Source organism: Olea europaea, chromosome 21 (assembly GCF_002742605.1).
Source record: "Olea europaea var. sylvestris chromosome 21, O_europaea_v1, whole genome shotgun sequence".
Lineage (NCBI taxonomy): Eukaryota > Viridiplantae > Streptophyta > Magnoliopsida > Lamiales > Oleaceae > Olea > Olea europaea.
Window position 1 is genome coordinate 1,131,561 of NC_036257.1, and position 22,138 is coordinate 1,153,698.

General features: G+C 32.4%; 1 protein-coding gene across 2 annotated transcripts; it reads left to right on the plus strand.

Moving 5' to 3' along the window:
• The first annotated feature begins 3,763 nt into the window (after positions 1–3,763).
• On the plus strand, positions 3,764–5,868 carry LOC111370363 (EPIDERMAL PATTERNING FACTOR-like protein 9). 2 transcript variants are annotated; one of them, XR_002698389.1, is made up of 3 exons: positions 3,764–4,151; positions 5,275–5,354; positions 5,443–5,868. XR_002698389.1 is itself a non-coding variant. In XM_022992035.1 (3 exons), exons 1-3 carry the CDS (start codon positions 3,905–3,907, stop codon positions 5,602–5,604), a joined length of 318 nt encoding a protein of 105 aa, XP_022847803.1. In that variant the 5' UTR covers positions 3,790–3,904; the 3' UTR covers positions 5,605–5,868. The 2 variants fall into 2 exon arrangements, 1 of the variants encoding a protein (XP_022847803.1); XM_022992035.1 differs by having other exon boundaries at positions 3,790–3,980.
• Positions 5,869–22,138: the final 16,270 nt, after the last annotated feature.

Consider the following 22,138-nt stretch of genomic DNA (forward strand, 5'->3'; position numbering starts at 1 on the left):
TTGAAAATATCTGAGACAACTTTACTAAATTAATAAGTTGATGAAGTATCTGTAGAGCTTTGATACCAAATTATTGAATTTTAAACATCAAGAAAATAGAATTTTATTGATGACATGAATTTTACACAATTTGACATGAATTTTACACAATTTGAACAGAAACTCACACTTATTTTATTTGTAGAACACCACTCTCACATTTAATTCTCACCATCTTAATTCACTCTAATTTTATAAAACATTACTTCCTCAGCTTCTTTCTATGATCTACTCTCTATCTCTCCTCACTTTTCTTCCTGCTCTCTTCACATTACCACACGCTTTCACACACACAAAATACTAGCAGTATATATATATATATATATATTAAAGGTCGGTGGCCAATTCTTCTACCTGATTCTAGTATGTTGGTGAAGATGGTTGCACTTTAGAGTAATCCTTTGATGGCGATGAACTTTTTTTCCAACAATTACTTACAGGTATACAGTCCAATCGGCGTTGGTGGATGGTGGTGGTGACAACAACAATGGGGTAGAAGTGGAGAACGAAGAAGGAAGGGTTCGCTTGTTGGGGTTGCCGAGTTGGGTGCTTCAATTACTACCGGTACTATTTATCCATCTCCAAATCAATTGTTTGGGCCAATTTTTATTATTTATTATTATTATTATTATTATTTTAAAAGGCCCAACTCTCAGCCCAAACAAAAGAGCCCAAAAAATCCAAAATTTTTCATTCATCTTCTTCTTCCTCGGTTGTTCCCCTTTTCGGTTCTTCCGGCTCTGCAACTTCCACCCGACGGTCCAGACAGCTATTGAAGACTCCAGTGGATCCAGCACACGTAGTTGCGCCCCCTCGCTGGTTGTTGGCTCCGCCCTAGTGTCCAAAATGTATGTCATAAATACTTGAAGAATTGAATTATTACGGTATACATTTAAGACATGTCGTAAATGGTCTATTTTTATGGTATGCTTAAATAATTTTTTTTTGGTTGAAATAGTAACAGAAATTAAAGAATAACAGAATGGGAGGTAAAGCATTAGGTAATATAACATATAATTATGTGTGATTTGTTACTTTCATATATGCATATTTTGGTCTGTTTAACTATTTACAATGCCTAACTCAGGTGATAAAAATGAAACTTTTCGACTTGGATTTAAGTCTCCTAGGTGGTTGGATGAAATTAAAAAAAAAAAAAAAAGGAAGTTATTTATAATGTCAAATTTGTAAATATTTCTATTTTTCATACAAAATATATTTTTTGTTACTAATTTACTAAAGCCTCGTTCGGTTTAGATAATTATTAATATATTTTGATAAAAGTTGGTGAAATGTGTGGCTGAAAAATTGTTAAAAATTGTAGGTCCCATAAAATATGTAGTTGAAAATGAATTTAGAGAAAAAAGATTTTTAAGAAATGGGGCTGAACAAAGACAATGAAAATTTGCAAACTATGGTAATATAAATTGTAAATACACCATAAATGCATGGTGTATTTTTAAATTTCCCTTAGATAAATTAAAAAATTCAATTTTAATAAATAAGAAAACATGTCTCAAACATTTTTCCCAACAAAGTCCAATACCCGTAAGTTTTAATGACATCACGTAGTATGAATTGTCCAGGATTAAAAATAAAAAAAGAGAGAGAGAGAGAGAGAGAGAGAGAGAGAGTCATGTATATATATTTAAACACTACTTTATTATTTATCTTACTATTTTGGAGGGGTTTCATTGGGATTTTAACATTTGTAGGCCCATCTGTATCCGAGGAGAATAAAATAACCAGAGAATTATTGACTCTTTATATTAAAAACCTTGTTTGTTTCTATTCTGAGTCATCATAATATTTTGAGAAGCCTCAACTTGTTATTTAAAAAATATTTCACAGTTACCTTTTAATAATTTCTTTCTACATTGTTCGATATCTTTTCCAGTAACTTGCTAGAAGAGTCACTTGTCTTTATTTGTGCTTTGGTAGGCCAATCAAAAGAAAATTTTAATGTTAATTTATTGTTAATTTGAAATGATTTGTGTTATGAAAAATATTTAATAAAATTTCTTTCATAACGATTTAGAACTTTCTGAGTGTTAGCACACAGACACTATAGTAGTTTATGCGATCAAATTTAGATGAAATGTTTCAATATAAACGTATGAACCAAACACAAAATATGGTATACATAAAACGAAACATGTTGAAGATGATTCCCCTAGTTTAGTGAATTCTTCTCGTAAGTTCCTGGTGTACTTGATGCAAAAATGAGTCCCTATTAATCCTATTTATTATAATTTAGTAATCGATGGTCTTATAGTAGATGCTTAAAAACAAGTTCATATTTGTTATCTCGACTTGAATCTTTTCTTAGTTGTCCTGATTCTAAAATTTTAAACTAATAATTCGTCGATATTAAAATCAAAATGAAGTGTCAAAATTTTGATTCCAAGATTGGAAACCAAAAGAGCAGATCTAAACTTTACTGGATCATGTCATCACTCTCTCTTTTCCCACAATGTTTTATCTTATCCTTGTTATTTCTTAATGCTGTAGCTTTTCTTTCCAAAAGGAGTCGAAGAATCTTTCTGTCCAATGAGTTGGTCTGGACATTCTTGATTCTTCTAGGAACTTTTTCACACACATCTATACTGTTCTTGGTAGGGACAGAGAGAGGCCACATCCCCATTTTAACTTTTGGAAGATGTACTAATGAAGAAAAACCATTAGAATTTTATTTACTAAATGATTTACGAATTAAAATAAGTAAAACTAATAAGTGATAGGAAAGTCTAAGCCTGTGTATTCTAAATCAATTTACAAACGGTCAAATTTTATTTTCAACCACTTATTTCAATGAATCCACAAGTTGCGACAATAAACATAAAATTCAGTTATGTTGGATCAATATGAAGCTATATATCAATTAATTAAAATTAATGTTCACTAGATTTCAAAAGAAATCTAATTTTGGTTGTTGTTGATCTTATTATTGTTGTTGTTATTGTTCAATGAAGTCACACGCTTCCAAATTGATTACCAAACTGGCATTCTGTTAGGGATTAGCGGCCACTTTATACTTAACTGCTAATTTTACTAGCGAGGATGGGCAGACTGGCTTACATTGACATAAGTTCGTTAAATAAAAAAGCACATTTACCCATATGAGAATTTTCTACAAGTTCAACAAGCCACAAATTTTATTCTACTTAAATCTGTACCAGACACGCCCATAGAGTAGTGATATGGAGTAAAATAAATGATAGAACAGAAAGTGGTATTTTTTGATATTTATTGGAAAAAATCTTGAGTTTTTGTGTTAGGTGCTATTGGGCTCTCTCACTCAAAAAACTAGTTCAAGAGGTGAGACTTTTCCTCATACTTATAAATTGAATGCTAACCCCATCCACAATCGATGTAGGACAATCTCAAAATCTCCCTCTCACACATTGGACTTTGCGGGAGACCAAACATGTCTCCCCCCACACATCGGGACCTATGAGAGGTCAAACCCGACTCCGTCTCACGCGAACCCGTATCTTGATGACTGTTGGACCGAAGACTTGTTGATAAACCGGGCTCTGATACCAATGTTGGATGATATTGAGCCGATCTCACCCTAAAAGCTAGCTCAAGATGCGAGACTTTCCCTCAAACTTATAAGCTGAATACCTATTTCATTCATAATCGATGTGGGACAACCTCAACAAGTTGGCATGCAAAAAAATTTGAAATTTGTCAGTTGGGGACCTCTTTGGCTTGCTGCATTAGCAGCTAGTCTATCTTCTTATGGTCCTTATTCGTCCACAGTCTAGTTCTTCCACTCCCTGCCTCTCTATATATCTTCTATTATTATTCGGATCCTTCCACCATATTCTTCTTCAAAACTTATCTCAATACTAGAAAGATAATGGCCAATAATTCGAAGCGTCCCAAACTTTATCTGCTTCTCCTCTACTTGTTTTCTGCAACATTACTTATACAAGGTATCCCAAAAAATTTATGTCACTAAGTGATCCTTTTTCATACTTCGTTGGGTTCATTTCCTTACTAAGAATATAATAGCCAATAAAATTAAACACCCCAAATTTTATCTGCACTTTCTCTACTTGTTTTCTGCGGCATTACTTGTACAAGGTCATCTTCAGGAAAAGCCTGTTAGTTTTTCTATTTACGTAGTATGTTTAATTTGTATTAATTTTATCAAGTTTTCTCAGTTTTTACTATGTACATTCATTAATAGTTTGTGCTTTCCTTTTCTCCTTTTCTCTTATATAACAAAAAACTAGCAATATTCCCAGTAAATTTTGAGTTTTTACATGAATTTACCACCTTCATCTATTAATTTCTATCCTAAGAAGATAATAATAAGCACCCCCACTTCATAAGTTCATAGTCTACTTATCATGTGCTGCATTATTAGTAAAAGTTCATCTTCAGACATAATTAGTAGCCTGCTTTCTCTATTAATTTGCTGTGACTTTTATATACAATGAGTACGTCGTGCTCTAGCTAGTCTCGAATTCTAAATTTTCTAACTTGGTTGCATTGGATAGGATAAAAGAAACAAAGCACATGGCAAAATTTATTAGTAGTCTTGTCTAAGAATTGAGCACACCAAACATGCCAAGATCCTGCAAATAAGATATTTAGGTGACTGGACTCTTAGTGCATGTAATTCCATCCAGAATTTAGGATCCATTTGATTGCAAAAATGGAATTTGGGTGGAAAGAAAATGAATTCTAAGGGATTAAATTGCCGATAACTTGTTTTATTGGGAATTGTTTGATTGGTATAATTTTCTACCTGAAAAATGCTGAATTTTTTTTATCTTTTAGCGTTCGTTTGGTTTTGCATTTCATAAAAATTGTCAATTAAAGGGATATAATTTGTTACAATTGTGAATAGAACTTGTTTCCATTGTAAAAAAATAATAATAAAAAAAGATAAAAAAAATTTTATTGGGGAAAAAAATTGGTTTAATTTTTAAAAAAAAAAAAAAAAACCAAAAACCAAAAACCACCAAACTCATGGAAAACATTTTCCTCAAAAATGTGGAAAATGGGGTGTGCTAAGAAAATCAATTGTCAAGAAAATTTAGCCAATCAAACATGCAAAAAGGTAGAAAATGGAATTTAATTTCTTACTTCCATGGAAAATTTGTTGTATCAAACAGGGCCTTAGTTTTGTATCAACGCTATAAGTTGTATAATATTTTTGTCTTTGGAACTAAACTACTTGTGTTTGTGACATTATTCATACCCATTTGGTTGCCACAGGGTCCAGAATTCAAATGCAATTTCCACATCATCGAAGAGGCTATCATATTTTACCGTCAACAGGAGAGTTAAACTTGAAGGTAGAAAATCATGCATAAACATTGTTCCAATGTAAAATGAGATCTCCTCTGAAACAAGTTAATTTATTGAATATAGTTAAATATGTAGGATATATATTCAAGAAGATCATTGATTGGATCAGTGGCACCTACTTGCACGTATAATGAATGCAAAGGGTGTAAGTACAAGTGCAGAGCCGAGCAAGTTCCAGTCGAAGGGAACGACCCAAGGAACAGTCCATACCACTACAAATGTGTGTGCCATAGGTGATATTTCGTGTAAACCAAGACACTTTTGGTATGCAGTATTGGACAATAAATTATATTTTAGCTACAATATGATGTCCAGTATTAAACAGTCGAGTCGAGTAACTTGAATTATGGTTCATATTATAGGAATATGCTAGAAAATTAAGTCTTCTGTTTTCTACACTGCTTTTGTCACTAAAACTAGTTAGACTGTGCCATTCTTGATTCAGGATGCCACATTTTATGAATTTTTGGATTGAGTTATTATTTAATATTTTGTTGGAAACAGCATCTTTATGTATTTATTTCTTCAAATTTTCGTTCTCATAGTAACTGCACAAGATGCAGATATAGATATCAGGTCAGATGACAGCACTCAAAATAAAAAAGAAGTTTTTTTGACAGTAAAAATTTTTACTATCTTCTTGGTTGTTTGGGAATATGAATTTCTACTACTCTTTTTTATTGATTGAAACTGTGCATGTTTTAAGTATCTAACGAAACAACAAATCCAATCTAAACGTGATGGAGCGCGTAAAATGAGTATTGATAGGCAGTATCATTCTCAAGCCATTAATGGATATAGTAGTTAAGCAAGCCGTAGTTAAGCAAGCCACAAATTTAATTCTCAATCAACAAAATCAAAGTGTAACATACGTTTATGTAAAATCGTAGTGTGGCTCAGATTGTAACTATCTCCTTACTTCGACATAGCGGGATGGAGAAGCTTCGCCCTTTCTGCAATTCCACCTTACTAATTGTTAACTCTTGAAATAAAGTCCATGAACTCAGCTAGTCATTGACGAGGTGAGCGAGAGGTGACACACAAGGGGGAGAAAGAAACGGAAGGCTGCCTAAAGATCACTTGCCATTTTTTTATATCTAAGTTGGCTATAGGCTGTCAATGAAGGACACGTAAGCAAGTGAGCGAAGTGTAAATGTTAATCAAATCGGTTACAAGATAGTTAACAAAGGACTGCCACCTATCATTCCCTGAAAATGAACAAATTATCCAAAGCTCGGAGAAAATTATATAAATACCACTCATTTGTAGAAGAATGCATGCAATCCAAATATCTCCCTTTCAAATAATTATTTCTCCCATTGTTCTAGTTGAAACATCAAGACTAGTGAATTATGGAGGTGAAAGTCTTAGTTAAGGTGAGGATTTGTTGGTTGTATTTACATTGACATTCGATTGTAATCATTTCATAAATAAACTCTTTTGGTTCAATTTGTACTATCAACTTAAACTATTAGACACGACGGTTCAACACATTCATCAACTTCAAACATTGTTGGGAACATGAAAGAGCAAATATACCCACAAAACTAACAATTTTGAAATTTTTTAATTTTTTTAATTTTTTAATTTTTTAATTTTATAACAAGAATGGTTTAGCATTTGAAATTTACAAGGGTTTAAGGGTAAAAAAAATTATAAGATCCACTGCAAGTGGCACATAAAAGTGGTCCCAAAATTGTTCTTGAACCTCCCATAGATCACATGGGCAATCTTGTTTGAATCTACTTCTCACTAAATGGCAGAATTCAATTAATTAGGACAAAGATATCAATATAGAAAGCAGGACCCATATTCAGTGAAGCCCTTCAATTTGTTTTAAGAATCTTCTGGTTTCAACTTTATGTTACACATGTAAACATATTTATAGTTCATTGGTAGGTAGCCCCAATCAGCTTTAATTTCATAAGAGGGCGAATCTGTCTCCTGATAGGAGTTGAAACATCGTCAGATGGAAAAATATCAACATCCAGTTTGCTAAATAGTGAAAAACAGTACCAGCTCGTAATGACCCGTTAGATTGTTATGTTTTTCAAAAAATTGTTGGTTGTCTGGATGACTTTTTTTTAATATTTTTATTTAGCTCAATAGTGCCAATGACCAATCTACGTATTATAGGCATTGGACTCCAATGTCACATAAATTTGCTTAGCATCACTAAGATTAAATAATACTATCTTTTTTTTTTTTTTTTTTTTTTTTCCAGTTCAGTATTATTTTTATTATGTGTAGAAAAAATTGCAGAAATACTCCTCACCCTTATAGCACTTGTAGCAATTTGGTCCCCCAAACTTTTAAATTTGGATGCTTAAATCCTTGCGCTTTCAGTTTAGTGACAGGCCTCTTTCTGGAGGGATGCATTTTTAGGCCTCTTCGATTCTCGTCGGAGCTTCACAGCCTCTAGGAGCCTCTTCAGGCTTCTTAGGGGTGATGCCTCTCTAGGGCAATGCACCCTTCGATGCACCTCATCATTTCTTTGCCTTCTCTTCAAATCTAAGGTGTCGAGAAGTGGCCTGACCCTTGTATGTGTGAAATGTCCATCTTTACTCCAAGGTGGCTGACATCGAGCCCTGATGTCTTATGCTAGTTTTATTATCGGACACCTATGAAAATGGAAAAATTGACTAATTAGACATGCATGCCCTACAAAAGTGGTTGTCACATCATCATTATTTAATATCGGGTAGGGTTAAAGGCTGCAGAACTGTCTTTTAATGATCAACTTTAAATTTTCACGTGATGCTCACATGTTCAATTTTAAGGGTAAAATTGTCATCACAATATTAGAAATGTATAACTCAGGCCTTTACATGACATGTCTGGTGAAGCGACAATACATTTTGATTCGGTGAAAATTTATTTTTCGACTCTAATGCCAATAATAGCTTATATAACTACTAAAACAAATTAAGTATTTTTTTTCCTCAATAATTAATAGTAGTAAGATGATTTTTTTACCACTTGTTCAGTTTATCATATCCGAACCCAAAAATGCCAAGTTGTACAAACTTATTATTTACACTATCATCCGCGAAGTACAATACCTCTGGTTTGTCAACCAAACTATGTGACAAATTGATGATCAAGGGATAAAGTACTGGACCAAATTCTACATTACTCTGCTAAATTACACATTGATTCACTTGAACACATTGATATATATGTTAGGATTTTGTTAGAATTAGGTTGTATTTGTCTTTTCATATATAGAATATGATTTTTAGTTTCCTAATTGTAGTAAGAATGTTTAGAATCTAAAAGCACCTCATTTTGTCTTTCTATATAAAGGACTCTCCCTTAGTACTTTTTTTCTGCGATAGTTATGGGCTATCTTAGGATATGTGACTTGGTGATCCTTTGTAGTCTCATTCAATACATACAAAATTGGTTTTCTTAGTATGTAGGTTCTTGGATCTTCTGGGGTTTGAGTGTAACTGTAATAATTTTTTATGTGGTAAAATATCATTATCTTGACAACCTCATGATTTATTTTATTATATATATATATATATATATATATATATATAGATAGATATTTTTTTTTTCCAATTAAGAGTTTTCCACGTAAACTAGGGGATGATATGATTCCATTTAATTCTGATTTTAAGAGAATCAAACCGAACCATGAATCAACGATTTTTTTATTTTTATTTTTAATTAATGAAACCAATGGTTTTTTTTTTTTTAAGATATAGAGCAAAATCGGAACTGAATCATTCGTTCTAGTTTGATTTGGTTTGATTCTAATTCCATTACATAAATTTTCAGACCTATTAATAGCAAAATAAAATCTATCACCATATTCATAAGTTAAAAGAAAAGGAAGTCAACTAATGCAGATGTATTTACTTTGTATGAAACGCACGTAAGTTGGAAATCCCTACTACAACATTTGTTTCCTTTTGTGTTATTTAGTCTAAATATGTTGTAGTAGCAAAAACCACTTGCATCAAAGTGGAGATTTGTTGTGCTCTGACACCAAACAATAATGACCCAATATAACTTCATGCCTTTTTGTTCAATATGTAGAAAAAATAAATGCCCAAATATATTAAGCCCAAACTCGAACTCAGTTGAAATTGCTACTTGGTCAGCAATTAATCTACCACTCGTAGCACTTTTGATGGGGACTATCGGGTAAGGGAGAGGATCAGTGTTTGGTGTATATTCCTATAAAAAGGACCTGATGCCCTAGAGCCTTCTCATTTTTAGGTAAATACAAATGTGCATAAATTATATTTTAATAACATACCTTTTACGTGCATGAAATCGAATATAATTTCGATTTATTGAGATCAAATAAAAGAAGTAAAATGAGAAATGCACAAATATTAATTTGGACTAAGTAAGATTTGAACTTTTTGTCATTAAAATGATTATGCCCCACAAGAGTGCTAACGATTTTTTGACATTCGTCTCCCAAGATATAACAATCACGTCCTGCAATAGGAGCACTCCAAATCACGTAGACCAATGAACCTTACTAATGTTTTGAACTCTCTTTTATGAAATTTAATTCAAAATAAATGAACCAATGGATATGAATAAACACATTATGCAACTCATGAATTGAATCAATTAATTCCAATCACTATGTCAATGTACAGTGGTCCAAAAGTTGTAAATCAAAGACAACTTAAAGAAAAGGCACCTCTAAAAAGACATGTCTTGTTGAAAAACACACGTATCTACAACAAAAGAATGTGACTTTTGAAAATTATTATTTTCAAATGAGATACAACTTTTCTTCCAAATAATTTTAGAATATTTTAGAATATTCCATATAATTTCCAACAATTTCAAGTATTTAAGTGACTTGAATTTGGCTTAATTTCTCATTTACCAAATAACGATTTCTACTTAAGTAATCATCTAAAATTGGTCAATATCAATTTTCGATACAAAATTCCAAAATTCCCCACATGAATGAAAATTAATGCAAATGACTTGCATTAGGATAGGTAAATTCTGGTTTTGAACTTGCTCTTAGTGAAATCTATTGAATTTACCTGGCTAATCATTGAACATGATGTCCTGAAGTATTCAGTCGTTGTTGTAAATCAAGATAACAGAACTCACATAATATCTTCTCTGACACTTTGATTCTCATGTTGTGTTCATTTGGTTTTGAACAACTCTAGAATTGTATAAATGTTTTGAAGAATTGCAGCCTCTAGAATTCCCATAGAAGCACCCCCACTTCTTACTTGCATAGGTAATCTCCCATTAATATTACAAGCCGTGCTCCACTTAGTTTGTCCAAGCTATCGGAGTAATTAAAAGTTCAATTTATATAATATATTCTGCACATAGCACTTTTCTTATCATAATAATGTGTAGGAGTTATATCCCACGTATTTCTTGAATCGTCATAATTTAATTGTCCTATTAAACTAAGTATTGGAATCTCAAATCAGTAAAGTTGGGTTACCATTATAAAGATCATTACGTAGTAGACTATTAATCACATTCCCCTCGATATGTAGTATATTTAGCCTTTGTTTGTTTCTCATTTTTGAAAGAACGAAAATGAAAAATATAGATATTACGGGCCCACACAAGAAAGAGAAATTCATATTTGGTGGCTTAATGTGATGGATAACGGTCATATTTTTTATTTTAATGGAGACAAAATGGGAAACAAATAGGGGCTTAATCTCTTAGAAAATTTTTTCTTAGTGGATCAACGTGTTTACACCATTTGAGATCATATTATATATTTGACGTATATAACTAGACTTCCTATAATACGATGTATTCTGTGTCTTATTAAACATAGTTATAACAATTAATTCATTTAACAGACACAGACAATCACCAATTAAAAAAAAAAAAAAAAAAATTCCTCTCATACATATATCTAGCTTTATCTGTAGCTGTACTCTATTCCAATTCACAACTTGTTTGGAGGATTTCTGACACATGATTACACTAGTCATAGTAAAAAACCTTTTACTAGTGGATTTTGAATAATTAATAATAGGTATTCAATTTACAATTGATCCAGTATCAATTACAACGTAGTTCAACTTATGAATATTCAAATATTTCAATAATTATTATTGCATATCTAATCGAAATGCAATAATTGTTTTTCATCCAACTTTATCCACTTTTGATTTAGTGTGCATCGAGTTTGTGAACCATCCTCATACTTCTAGAGTTAGTATAATGCATTTATACCTTTTCACCTTCATAGAAATTTTTTCTATGACTTTAAGTTATAAATATGTAATTATAAAATAAGCTACCCCACAATTCCCCAATTAGGAATATATTTTATGATTATATTGCAACCCCCATAAATCTTGACTTAGGCTCGATCTTAGAGTTCATCAACTCTTTCAAAAGTTTGATTCATATATTAAATAAACAATATCCATTTTATATATTCCATCTTAAATCATTTTCATTTTGGGTTGCCATCTCACAAAATATACAAATGAAAAGTCACTTTCATTTATTTTGAATAAAATGTGGCCTCAATACGTATTGTGATCAATCTAACTTTAGTTCGGTCATTTAGCCCCCATTTGGCCCCCATTTTTTGTAATGACAATGGGGGGAATAGTGTTTTGTTGAAAAAATGAGTGGTTGAAAAAGAAGGAAAAATTTTCGATTTACGTGTAATATTATTTTATGAAAGATTGTATGGTTGAAAATAGGAGAGAGAAAAATAGAATGTAATGGAATGTAATTTAATGGGGATCAAACAGGGGCTTAGATTTTGTCAAAATCAATGCTTAGGCCCAAATACAATTTTCACGATGCACCATGTTGGTCAAGTTGAGCCATGTTGGAAAAGATTGATATGTAAAAGAAAAAAAAAAAGGCTTTTAAATGAGCCTTATTCATATTAGTAATTGAGGCAGGATTGTAGCTGGAGAGACACAATCCAAAAATCAACTTGTTCACAAACATCCAAAATCGCTCATAAATTGCTTGAGCATTTTTTAGAGAATGACTACTCGATATGCAGTAGACAATCACTCGAGCGGTCAATTTAAATTGGAATTTTTCTTTTAAATTAATTCCAATGTTTTCAATCCTACTTGGTGGGCCACCCGTATGAACACTACTGGAAAATAGACTTTTAAGGGAACCAAATCATTCGATTTTTAAATCTGAACTAGTGATATGAATGTCAACATGGTACCAAAAAAAATGGAGAAATTCTAGTCTTTTAGTAATTCTTTCTCCAAATGAAATGGAGAAACTAAAGAATAAGAATGCTCAATTCTTTATAAGAACTCTTAAAATAAATTATAAGTACATGCAAGAAATTTAATTCACTACACAAATCGGTTTTCATACCAAGCAATTTTCATTTATTTGAATAAGTAAACTCAAAGTTTTTTGGCTGTGCTGCTTATTCCCATCAAAGTGAAGGTAAACTTGAGCATAAATCCCAAGAATGTGTTTCTTGGGATATGGAGAGGAAACTAAGGGCTATAGACTTTGGGTTAAAGACCAAAAATGTTTTAAAGTAATAATAAGTAGAGATGTCATCTTTAATGAGAGTGACATGCCTTGTTTAAAATCTAAAAACTCTAAAAATTTTGAATCTGCACCAGAGAATAAAACCACCCTGGAAGTCCAACCTGAAAATGTTGTAAATCAAGATGATTCTTTTGAGGTGGAGCACTCCCAATCTGAAGTAAATAATGAGGAAAATGATTCTGAATTTTCAATAAATACTCTTGCTGATTATCAGCTAGCTAGAGATAGGGAAAGAAGAACTATAATTCCCTCCACCAAATTTAATAATGAAGAATTTGTCACTCTGTTTTCTGCACTTGACTCCTTAAATTCTGAATCAAAATATTGTAGATTGTAAGTGGATTTTTAAAATTAAAGAAGGAGATTCAAATTCAGAAAATAAAAGATACAAAGTTAGATTAGTGGTTAAAGGTTTCACTAAAAAAGAAGGAGTAGACTATAATGAAATATTCTCTCTAGTGGCCAAGTACACTACAATTAGAATCTTACTGACTTTATCTGCTCATTTTAACTGAGAATTAGATCAACTTGATGTTAAAACAACATTTCTAAATGATAATCTTGATGAGACAATATACATGACTCAACCCAAAGGATTTGAAATTAAATCAAAATCAGAAAAGGTTTGTTTGCTGAAAAAATCTCTTCATGGGCTTAAACAAGCTCCCAATCAATGGTATTTGAAATTTAATTCATTTGTCCAGACTTTAGGTTTTGTAAAAAGTTGTTATGACTCCTGTCTCTTTTATAAAGGTTCAGGTAGAGCTAAATCAGTTTACTTGTTATTATATGTGGATGATATGTTGCTTGCTTGTCATGATAGAAATGAAATAGATTTCATTAAATCAAAGTTAAAGTCTGAATTTGAAATGAAGGATTTAGGACAAGCTAAAAGGATTATTGGAATGGAAATAGATAGAGATAAGTACATATTAGTGCTAAAACAAGAATCTTGTGTGAAGAAAATTCTTGAAAAATTTTCTATGCTCGATTGTAAACCAGTTACTCTTCCTATTGCTAATCACTTTAAATTGTCTAGTGAACAATCACCTAAAACAGATGATGAATTAAAAAGAATAGAGAAAGTACCTTATGCAAACACTATAGGTTCTATCATGTATCTCATGGTCTGTACAAGACCTGACCTAGCACATGGAATTAGTGTTTTAAGTAGATTCATGGCCAACCCAGGTGAAACTCACTGGCTTGCAATAAAATGGATGTTAAGATACTTAAAAGGGTCATCTGAATTAGGTCTAATGTATAGAAGAAGCAATGAAGAGATAACCTTGAGGGGTTACACAGATTCGGATTTTGCTGGTGACTTAGATAGGAGAAGATCCACATCCTCCTATATTTTTACTTTGTGTAATGGATGTATAAGTTGGAAGTCACAATTACAAAAATTAATTACCTTATCATCTACAGAAGCTGAATATATTGCAGCTTGTGATGTTGTCAAAGAAAGCATCTGGTTAAAAGGTTTACTAAATGAAATTGGCTTTGCAAATAATTATGTTAACATTTATACAGATAATCAAAGTGCAATACATCTAAGCAGGAATCCTATGTATCATGATAGAACCAAACATGTAGACATAAAATTTCACTTTGTGCGAAATATGGTCGAAAAAGGTTTGATCAAATTGGTTAAAATTCCTACAAAGTTCAATCCCTCTGATTTGGGAACTAAGGTACTGCCTCTAAACAAATTTAAATTCTGCTTGAAGATTCTAAATATCACATGAAGGGGTGATAAATTTAGAACCTCAAGTATTGTTTATGATAAGGTTAACTGATTTAAATTTTTTGTTTTTACAGGAATGTAGAGCAATTGAAATTAACTGATTTAGTAACAAGATTCATTAGTAAAGACCAAGATTCAACTCAGTAAGGTGGAGATTGTTAAGAAATCTGGGCTGCCTTATTAAATCTTGGGCTATTGGGCCGCATTTATGTTAAGGCCAACAATATATAAAAACAGGTTGCTGGCCCTTTTATCAAATCGTATTTTGGAAACACGATTTTAGCCTCTAAAGGGAATGTGAATCTGCCGTCCACGTGGCTACATTTCAGCCCTTCGATTGTGACTGTTGAACTGATAAGATATATACTTAACCTTGGCACTATTCACACTCTCTGGATCCTTCTTTCAGTCTCTTCGTCTCTCTCCATTCTCTGAGTGAAAATTAGGGTTTTGATCTCTAATATTGAAATCGATCTTTGTGATTGAAATGGTTGTTCTTAGTGATAGAATCTGATTGTTTAGTACAATCGATAAATACTTATTTTGTGAGGTTATTTCTATTGTGAAAAGAGGCGAGAGAAATACAAAGAAATCTGAGATTTCTTTGCACATTTGCACTGTTTCTTGGTTGATACTAGTGGATCTTGAGCTAAATCCCTTAGTGGATACTCAACGGGTGATTAGGTCTCACGACCGAACATCCGGGCCTTTTTGAGGGCGAAAAATCTGTGTTCTTTCATTTTTTAATTTCTGCAATTTTTACTTACGGTTACAAATTCGATCCTCAAACTTGAAATGTTAAAAATAACACATTCGTAGTTAGAAAATGGGAAATCCTTTTCGTTACACGATTCAACCTCCTCCTTTCTCCTTTCTGCGAATTGGCCTCCTGCGATCCTACCCCTTCTGGCTTCTGTTGTTGACTGCTCTCGTGGCTGTTGGTCTGTCAACCAGTTCATACTTCACTAATAGTTTTGCTTTGATTCCCGTCCAATGACTGCGGTTCCGGTCTGTTAGTTAATTAGTTATGCTTTGAAATTGAGCCTTTGCTTCTGTTGTCACTTTGACTCACTGTTACCCTGTTAGTATATGTATATATGTATCTCGTTATCTGCCATCTAGTTTGGAATTTGAAAATATGTTTGTTAATTTGTGGTTTGTGATTTATAAATTGTGATTAATTTGTGAGATTTATTTTGGGAGATTCGTCAAAAATTCAAATTAGGGAAAGCATTATTAAGCAATTGTAAACTCTTTATGCTTAAATTCTTGAGATTATGTTATGATTGTTCATATTTATTTGAAAGCAAGAATGATGCTATTAAGCCCATTGATTGGATCACTCACTAAAATGATGGTTGTCGAATGCCACTATACCAAGAGATTTTCAAAATGAAATGGTTAAAGAGCGATAGTGCATGTTTTTCATTGTCAATTGTTCAAGGGGTTGTTCATTTTTATTAAATTGTTGTTGGTAAGGGATTTAATATTATTTATGATGAAAATGATTGTGATATTGATAGCAGGAGAAAATGATGTATTCCTGAATTAAAATAGTGCAAAAGGTTGTACCTTTAATTGGTAGTATCAGTTTTAATTATAAACTTAAAATATGTACTTTATTTAGTTTTAATAGGTAAGTTATTTTCTTGTTTGTATTAGTTATTTTATTGGAGTTGATCCTAAAGTATAAGAACTCGTAAGGTAACCATTGTAATAAAATATCGAATACTTTAATTTTTTCACAACTTTTTTGCAAGTTTGATTGTGCCCCTAACTTAAAATGTCTGCATCTGCCCCTGCTTGAAATACACTATAAAATGAACGTTATAGTGAGACACAGTGAGAACTTCAATAATGGTAAGAATTCCACGAAGAAGTTTTACTATTTTATTATAATCATTCAAATGCATTCAATGCATATGAGAAATCAAATTACTCAACTTTGCATGGAATATTGTTTAAATTACGTGTTATGTATTTTGATACCAAAAAAATTCAGGGGTAATGATGACTCTTCAGATCGGATTAAAAGCAAATGGTTCGTTTGGAACTTGTTATTGAGACTATAATTAATAGTCGACCCAATACACACAACTGACCACTCACAATAGAAATTGGATCGAGTATTACATTTAGGACTTGACCCACTTAATTTACATAAACTGTATTTTGTGTGTGCGCGCACGTGTGTGTATATATATCTTTGCCCTATTATACAATACATACAAATTGTTTTATCCTTAGCCCTCCTCTTGGTGAGATTCTCGACTGCTTCTTTGTGATCTCTGTCGCCTTCTTTCATGCGATCTCTTTGTGAGACCTTTCTACCTTACCTTCATCGGCACCTTAGCCGGAGTCTTGGCTACCGGCTTTGTCCCTGTTCTGCTTGATTTTTTTCTTGCTGGTTCGACCTCTTCTTCCATCCTCGCCGCTACCCTTTTTGCTACCTTCATATGAGGTGGTTCTGAATGATTCTAGTGGATGTTTCCTTCGTGGCTTCAAGTGGGATTTTTGGTTCCTTCTAGTGAAGCTACCTTATGTATAGTTGGGTCAATGATCTGAGTTCTGTACGCTCCATTTTGGTGACAAGTTTGATCAATTGAAGGTGTATTTTAAATTCATAAACTGGTATCGAAGCCTTCAATGGCTCGAATGCTTGCTAATTTTTTATTTTTGGTGGCTGAATATTGGAATTATTGTGAACTGAAAGTGTATACGGCATGTAATTAATGCTATGTCTACTTATTTTGTATAAGGACTTGAATTCTTGAGATTGAAATTCCCATCTCTCATTGTTACAGCCCATACACAGGTCCAATAAATTGGTTGAAACTCTTTAAATTGCTCAATAGGTCATCCTGTGGGTGACCAATAGGATTGCTACCTTGCTTGATGCTAGTATTTATAGATTATTTGCCTAAATTTTGATATTATTACTTTTGTGGCCATGTTGATTGTTGTTTAATTTTTCATATTGTTGCTGAGCTTTTTGTGTTTAAAATTGTTGCTTTTCACCTAATCCGCTCAAAAATTCTCTTGAGTCTAAGGTTCGAATCTCACAAAAATCCTAGACATTTAGAGTGATTTATAACTGTGACGTATAGGACATTCTTTGTGTGGTTGTCTCTTTGAAAGTTGCTTACGTGACACATGTTTTATTTCTTAAGATGTCCTCACAACATTTTAACTTCAGTGTCTTCAATGGTAAATGTAATTTTTCTATTTAGGGGGTGTTTGAGCCACATTATTTTGGTAATAATGTATTCTTGAATAGTGTATTGATGGGAAATGCGTGGTTAAAAAATAAGGAAATTTTTTTGATTTGGGTGTAATATTATTTTATTGAAGAATGTGTGGTTAAAATGATGTTAAATCACTGTTTAAAAATGCATTTTTTTGGAATAATGTGGCTCAAACAAATGCTCAGTAACAAAAGATGAAAGAATTTTAAAACAATAAAAATTTTCAAAAGCCACAAATAATTCTTTTATTGCCACTGTGATTGAGGATCAGAAAAATGAGTTTGACGAACTTGCTTATAAATTTATTATCTTGCACTTATCTGATATTGTTTGGCAAAACGTTGGCAAGCATGACAGTGCCGAAAAACTTTGGAAATGCTTAAGGAGCTTTATTTGACATTTTCAATAAATTGGTTCAAGATATTACAAATTGTGGGGAAAAGGTTTATGATGAATATAAGCTATTATTCTTTTGAATGTTATTCTCAATAATTATAAGGATTTCAAGAATACAATCCAATATGGAAGGAAGACCCTTATAACCAATATAGTCATCAATTCCTTAAATGTTAAGTAGAGGGATATGAAAGTTGAAAGAAATGAGAGAAAAAGGGGAGAAATTCACAAAATGGGGGTTAGAACTCAATTTAAGAGTGGAGATAGGCAAAATAGTGGTGGTAAGAAGAAAAGAAGAGGTAGATATGAGTTATAAGGGATGGCTAAGGTGGCAAACGTTATAGTTGTGGAAAACTAAGACATTTCATTAGCGAGTGCTGAGAGATCAGATGGGTGGTAAATCTAGTGGGCAAAGTTGTTTTCCAGAGAGATAAACCTTGTGAGGTCCACACACTCTTAGATGCTAAACTAGCTGAAATCAACCTATCTATGAACTCTAATATGCATGAGTAGATTCTTGACTCGGGTGCTTCTTTTTATGTTACATCAAATAACTTGTGGTTTGATCATTTGCATGAGTTTGATCATGGACATGTAATTGCATGGGGTGGAGTCGCACATAAGACCTTTGGCATGGGTAGTGTGACTATCAAACTTGATAGTGGTTTTGTGCACACACTATAAAAAGTTAGGTATATTTAACATATGGGCAAGAATCTAATTTCTATGAGAGGCTTGGAGTGTACAAATTTCATTGATGCACTTGGTGATGGAGTGTTAAAAATGTTTAAGGAAGCATTTTGAATCTTTAAGGCTACTAGGAGTAATGACATGTACATCACGCATGCTAAAATGATGGGTGGTTTAGATTCTACTATCACCGACACTGCTCAAACATAAAAGTGGCACAGTAGTTTTGCTTAAATTAATGTTAAGGAACTTAAGTCTCTTAACAACAAGGGCATGTTTGGTAAAGATCAGGTGTCTAACATACCAGCATTGTGTGCCTGATAAACATCATAGGATGTCATTTGTATCTTGCACATATAAGACATCTAGAGTGTTAGAATACATTCATTCTGTTTATTATTGATGATTTCTTCAAACGTGTGTGAGTTTATTTGCGGGTTAACAACACAAAACGTCTCTACGTTTCATTTTTTTTTTTTGCATTTTTGTCCTTAGTTCAACGTTTTATTGTAGGAAACGTCATTTTCACCATTTTTGAATGTAAAACGACCCTCCTATTCAAATAAAACCAAAAAAATAAAAAATAATAAATAATAAATTGCAATCTTACTCCTAAATGTTTTAAAAAGTGCAAATGAGTCCAAATAATTATTAAAAGGCATAATAGCACAAAACATCCATACATTTGTCCTGTAGTGTGCAAAACATCTCTACATTTCAAATTGATAAAAATGACATTTTTCGTAAAGAAACGTGAAAGTAGGGATGAAAATGTAAAAAAAATTGAAACACATGGATGTTTTTTACAAGAAATGTCAAACGTAGGGATGCTTTGTGCTATTAGACCATATTAAAATTGAAATCATTGTCAAACCGCCGAACCTCCATACCATTTCCAAAATACCATCACCCAAACTCCGGTGGTACTAACTATTTCGAAAAGATCCATTTCATTTTCAACACACCAATCGACTATACTCATAAGGACACTTCTTTTCATGGTCTTAAAACATCAACAAATGGTTTAGCGATATGAAGGTTCAGTGGTTTGGGCGATGGTTGGTCGGATTTTTTCATTTCTAAGGTGGCAATCCCATTTGGAGAAGAAGAGACCATGAAGAGAATTGCCCTGGTGAGTATAGTTGATTGGTATGTTGGAAATGAAATGGATTTCTCCGGAATAGGTGATGCCATCGGAGTTTGAGTGATAGTATTTTGGAAATGGTATGGAGGTTCGACGGTTTGGCAATTGTTTCAATTTTAATAAGGCCTAATAGCACAAAACATCCCTAAGTTTGACACTTATTGCGGAAAACATCCATACCTTTGACTCTTATTGCGGAAAACATCCATAAGTTTCAATTTTTTTTTGCATTCTTATCCATATTTTCACATTTCATTGCGGAAAACATTATTTTCATCAATTTGAAATAGGGACGTTTTGCACACCACAAGCCAAATGTAGGAACGTTTTGTGCTATTAGGCATTTTAATAATTATTTGGACTCGTACTTTTTAAAACATTTAGGAGTGAGATTGCAATTTATTCTTTATTTTTCTTTTCTTTTTTGGTTTTATTTAAATAGGAGGGTATTTTGGTCATTTTACATTCAAAAATGGTGAAATAAGGACGAAAATGCAAAAAAAAAAAAAAAAAGAAACGTAGGGATGTTTTCCGCAATAAGTGTCAAACATAGGAACGTTTTGTGCTATTAACCCTTTATTTGCTGAAAGATAAATTTGAATTCGGGAATTTTAAAAATTGGAAAGTTAAGGTAGAGAACCAAACATGTAAGAAATCAAAATATTTACATACTGATAATGGTTTGAGTTTTGCCTTACACCCCTTAACAAAATAGGGTTGCTGAAATGAATAGTACTTTGCTTGATAAAGTTAGATATATTTTTTTAAGTTCTGGTGTGCCTAAGTTTTTTTGAGGCGAAGCTTTTACGACTTTATATTATCTGACTAATATGACTCATTTTGCTAATTTAAATGGTGATACTCGATACGAGATTTGGAAAGATAAATGTGCTGATTATTCTATGCTTAAAACCTTTGGCTGTGCTATTTTATCTCATCAAAATGAGGAAAATGTAGAACTTAGAGTTAAGAAGTGTGTCTTCTTAGACTACCCTAAAGGAGTTAAGGAACATAACTTATGGGATAGAATCCAGAAGGGTGTGAAAATTATCGTAAGTTGCAATATCACATTTAATGAGTATAAGATACCTTGTAAAAAAGGTGAGGAAAAGCAACAAATGTTTCGAGAATAGTTTCCAGTTGAGATGGAACAAGTAATTGTCCACACGCCCATTACCTTAAGTGAGGTGGAGAGTAATACACAAAATCAACAAAATATAGAGTCAGAAGGTAATGATGAAGTTGTTGAGGACAATCCTATCAACCAAAACCTTCTAGATGATTATCAACTAGCTAGAGATAGAGAGAGGAGACCACATAGGGAACCCCATAGGATGTTTGACTACAATATAACATATATTAGTTATCAAAAACTAGTTGATAAAGAGCCAAATACCTATGAGGAGGCTATGAAGAGTGAAAAGAGTGGGGAATGGCTAGGTGCCAAGAGAGAAAAGATTGTCAAAAATAAAACTTGGGATATAGGTCCTAGACCTAAAGATAAATCCACAATAGGATCTAGATGAGTTTATAAAATTAAAGAGGGAATTATTAAGAATAAACCCGTAAGATATAAGGCTAGATTAGTAGCCAAGGTGTATAAATAGAAAGAAGGGATAGATTATAATGTAATCTTTTTACCAGTTGTCAAGTATTCTATTATTAGAGTCATGCTTGATTTTATAGGTCATTATGATTGGGAACTTAAACAACTTGATGTCAAGACTTTTTTTTTTAATATTGTGGCTTTGATGAAATGATTTTTATGAATTAGCCCAAAAGTTTTGAAAGTAAGTTTAAACCTAACCATATATGTTTTTAGGAAAATCCTTTAAAGGCTAAAACTATCTTCGCATTAGTGGTACAAAAATTTTGATTCTAGTGTATTATCTATTAGTTTCAAGATGAGTGAGTTTGAGCAATGATTCTATTACCAACACCACAATACTAATAAAGAGTGTGTGTATTTGTTACTTTACGTAGACTTCATGTTAATTAGAACTAACATGATGGAGTTAGGAAAAGAATTTA

Excerpts from the sequence above, each read along its gene's own strand:
- LOC111370363 (XM_022992035.1), top strand. The coding sequence starts at position 3,905 with ATGGCCAATAATTCGAAGCGTCCCAAACTTTATCTGCTTCTCCTCTAC. Across the intron at positions 3,981-5,274 it reads TGCAACATTACTTATACAAG|GGTCCAGAATTCAAATGCAA; the intron begins GTATCCCAAAAA and ends TGGTTGCCACAG. Across the intron at positions 5,355-5,442 it reads CAGGAGAGTTAAACTTGAAG|GATATATATTCAAGAAGATC; the intron begins GTAGAAAATCAT and ends TTAAATATGTAG.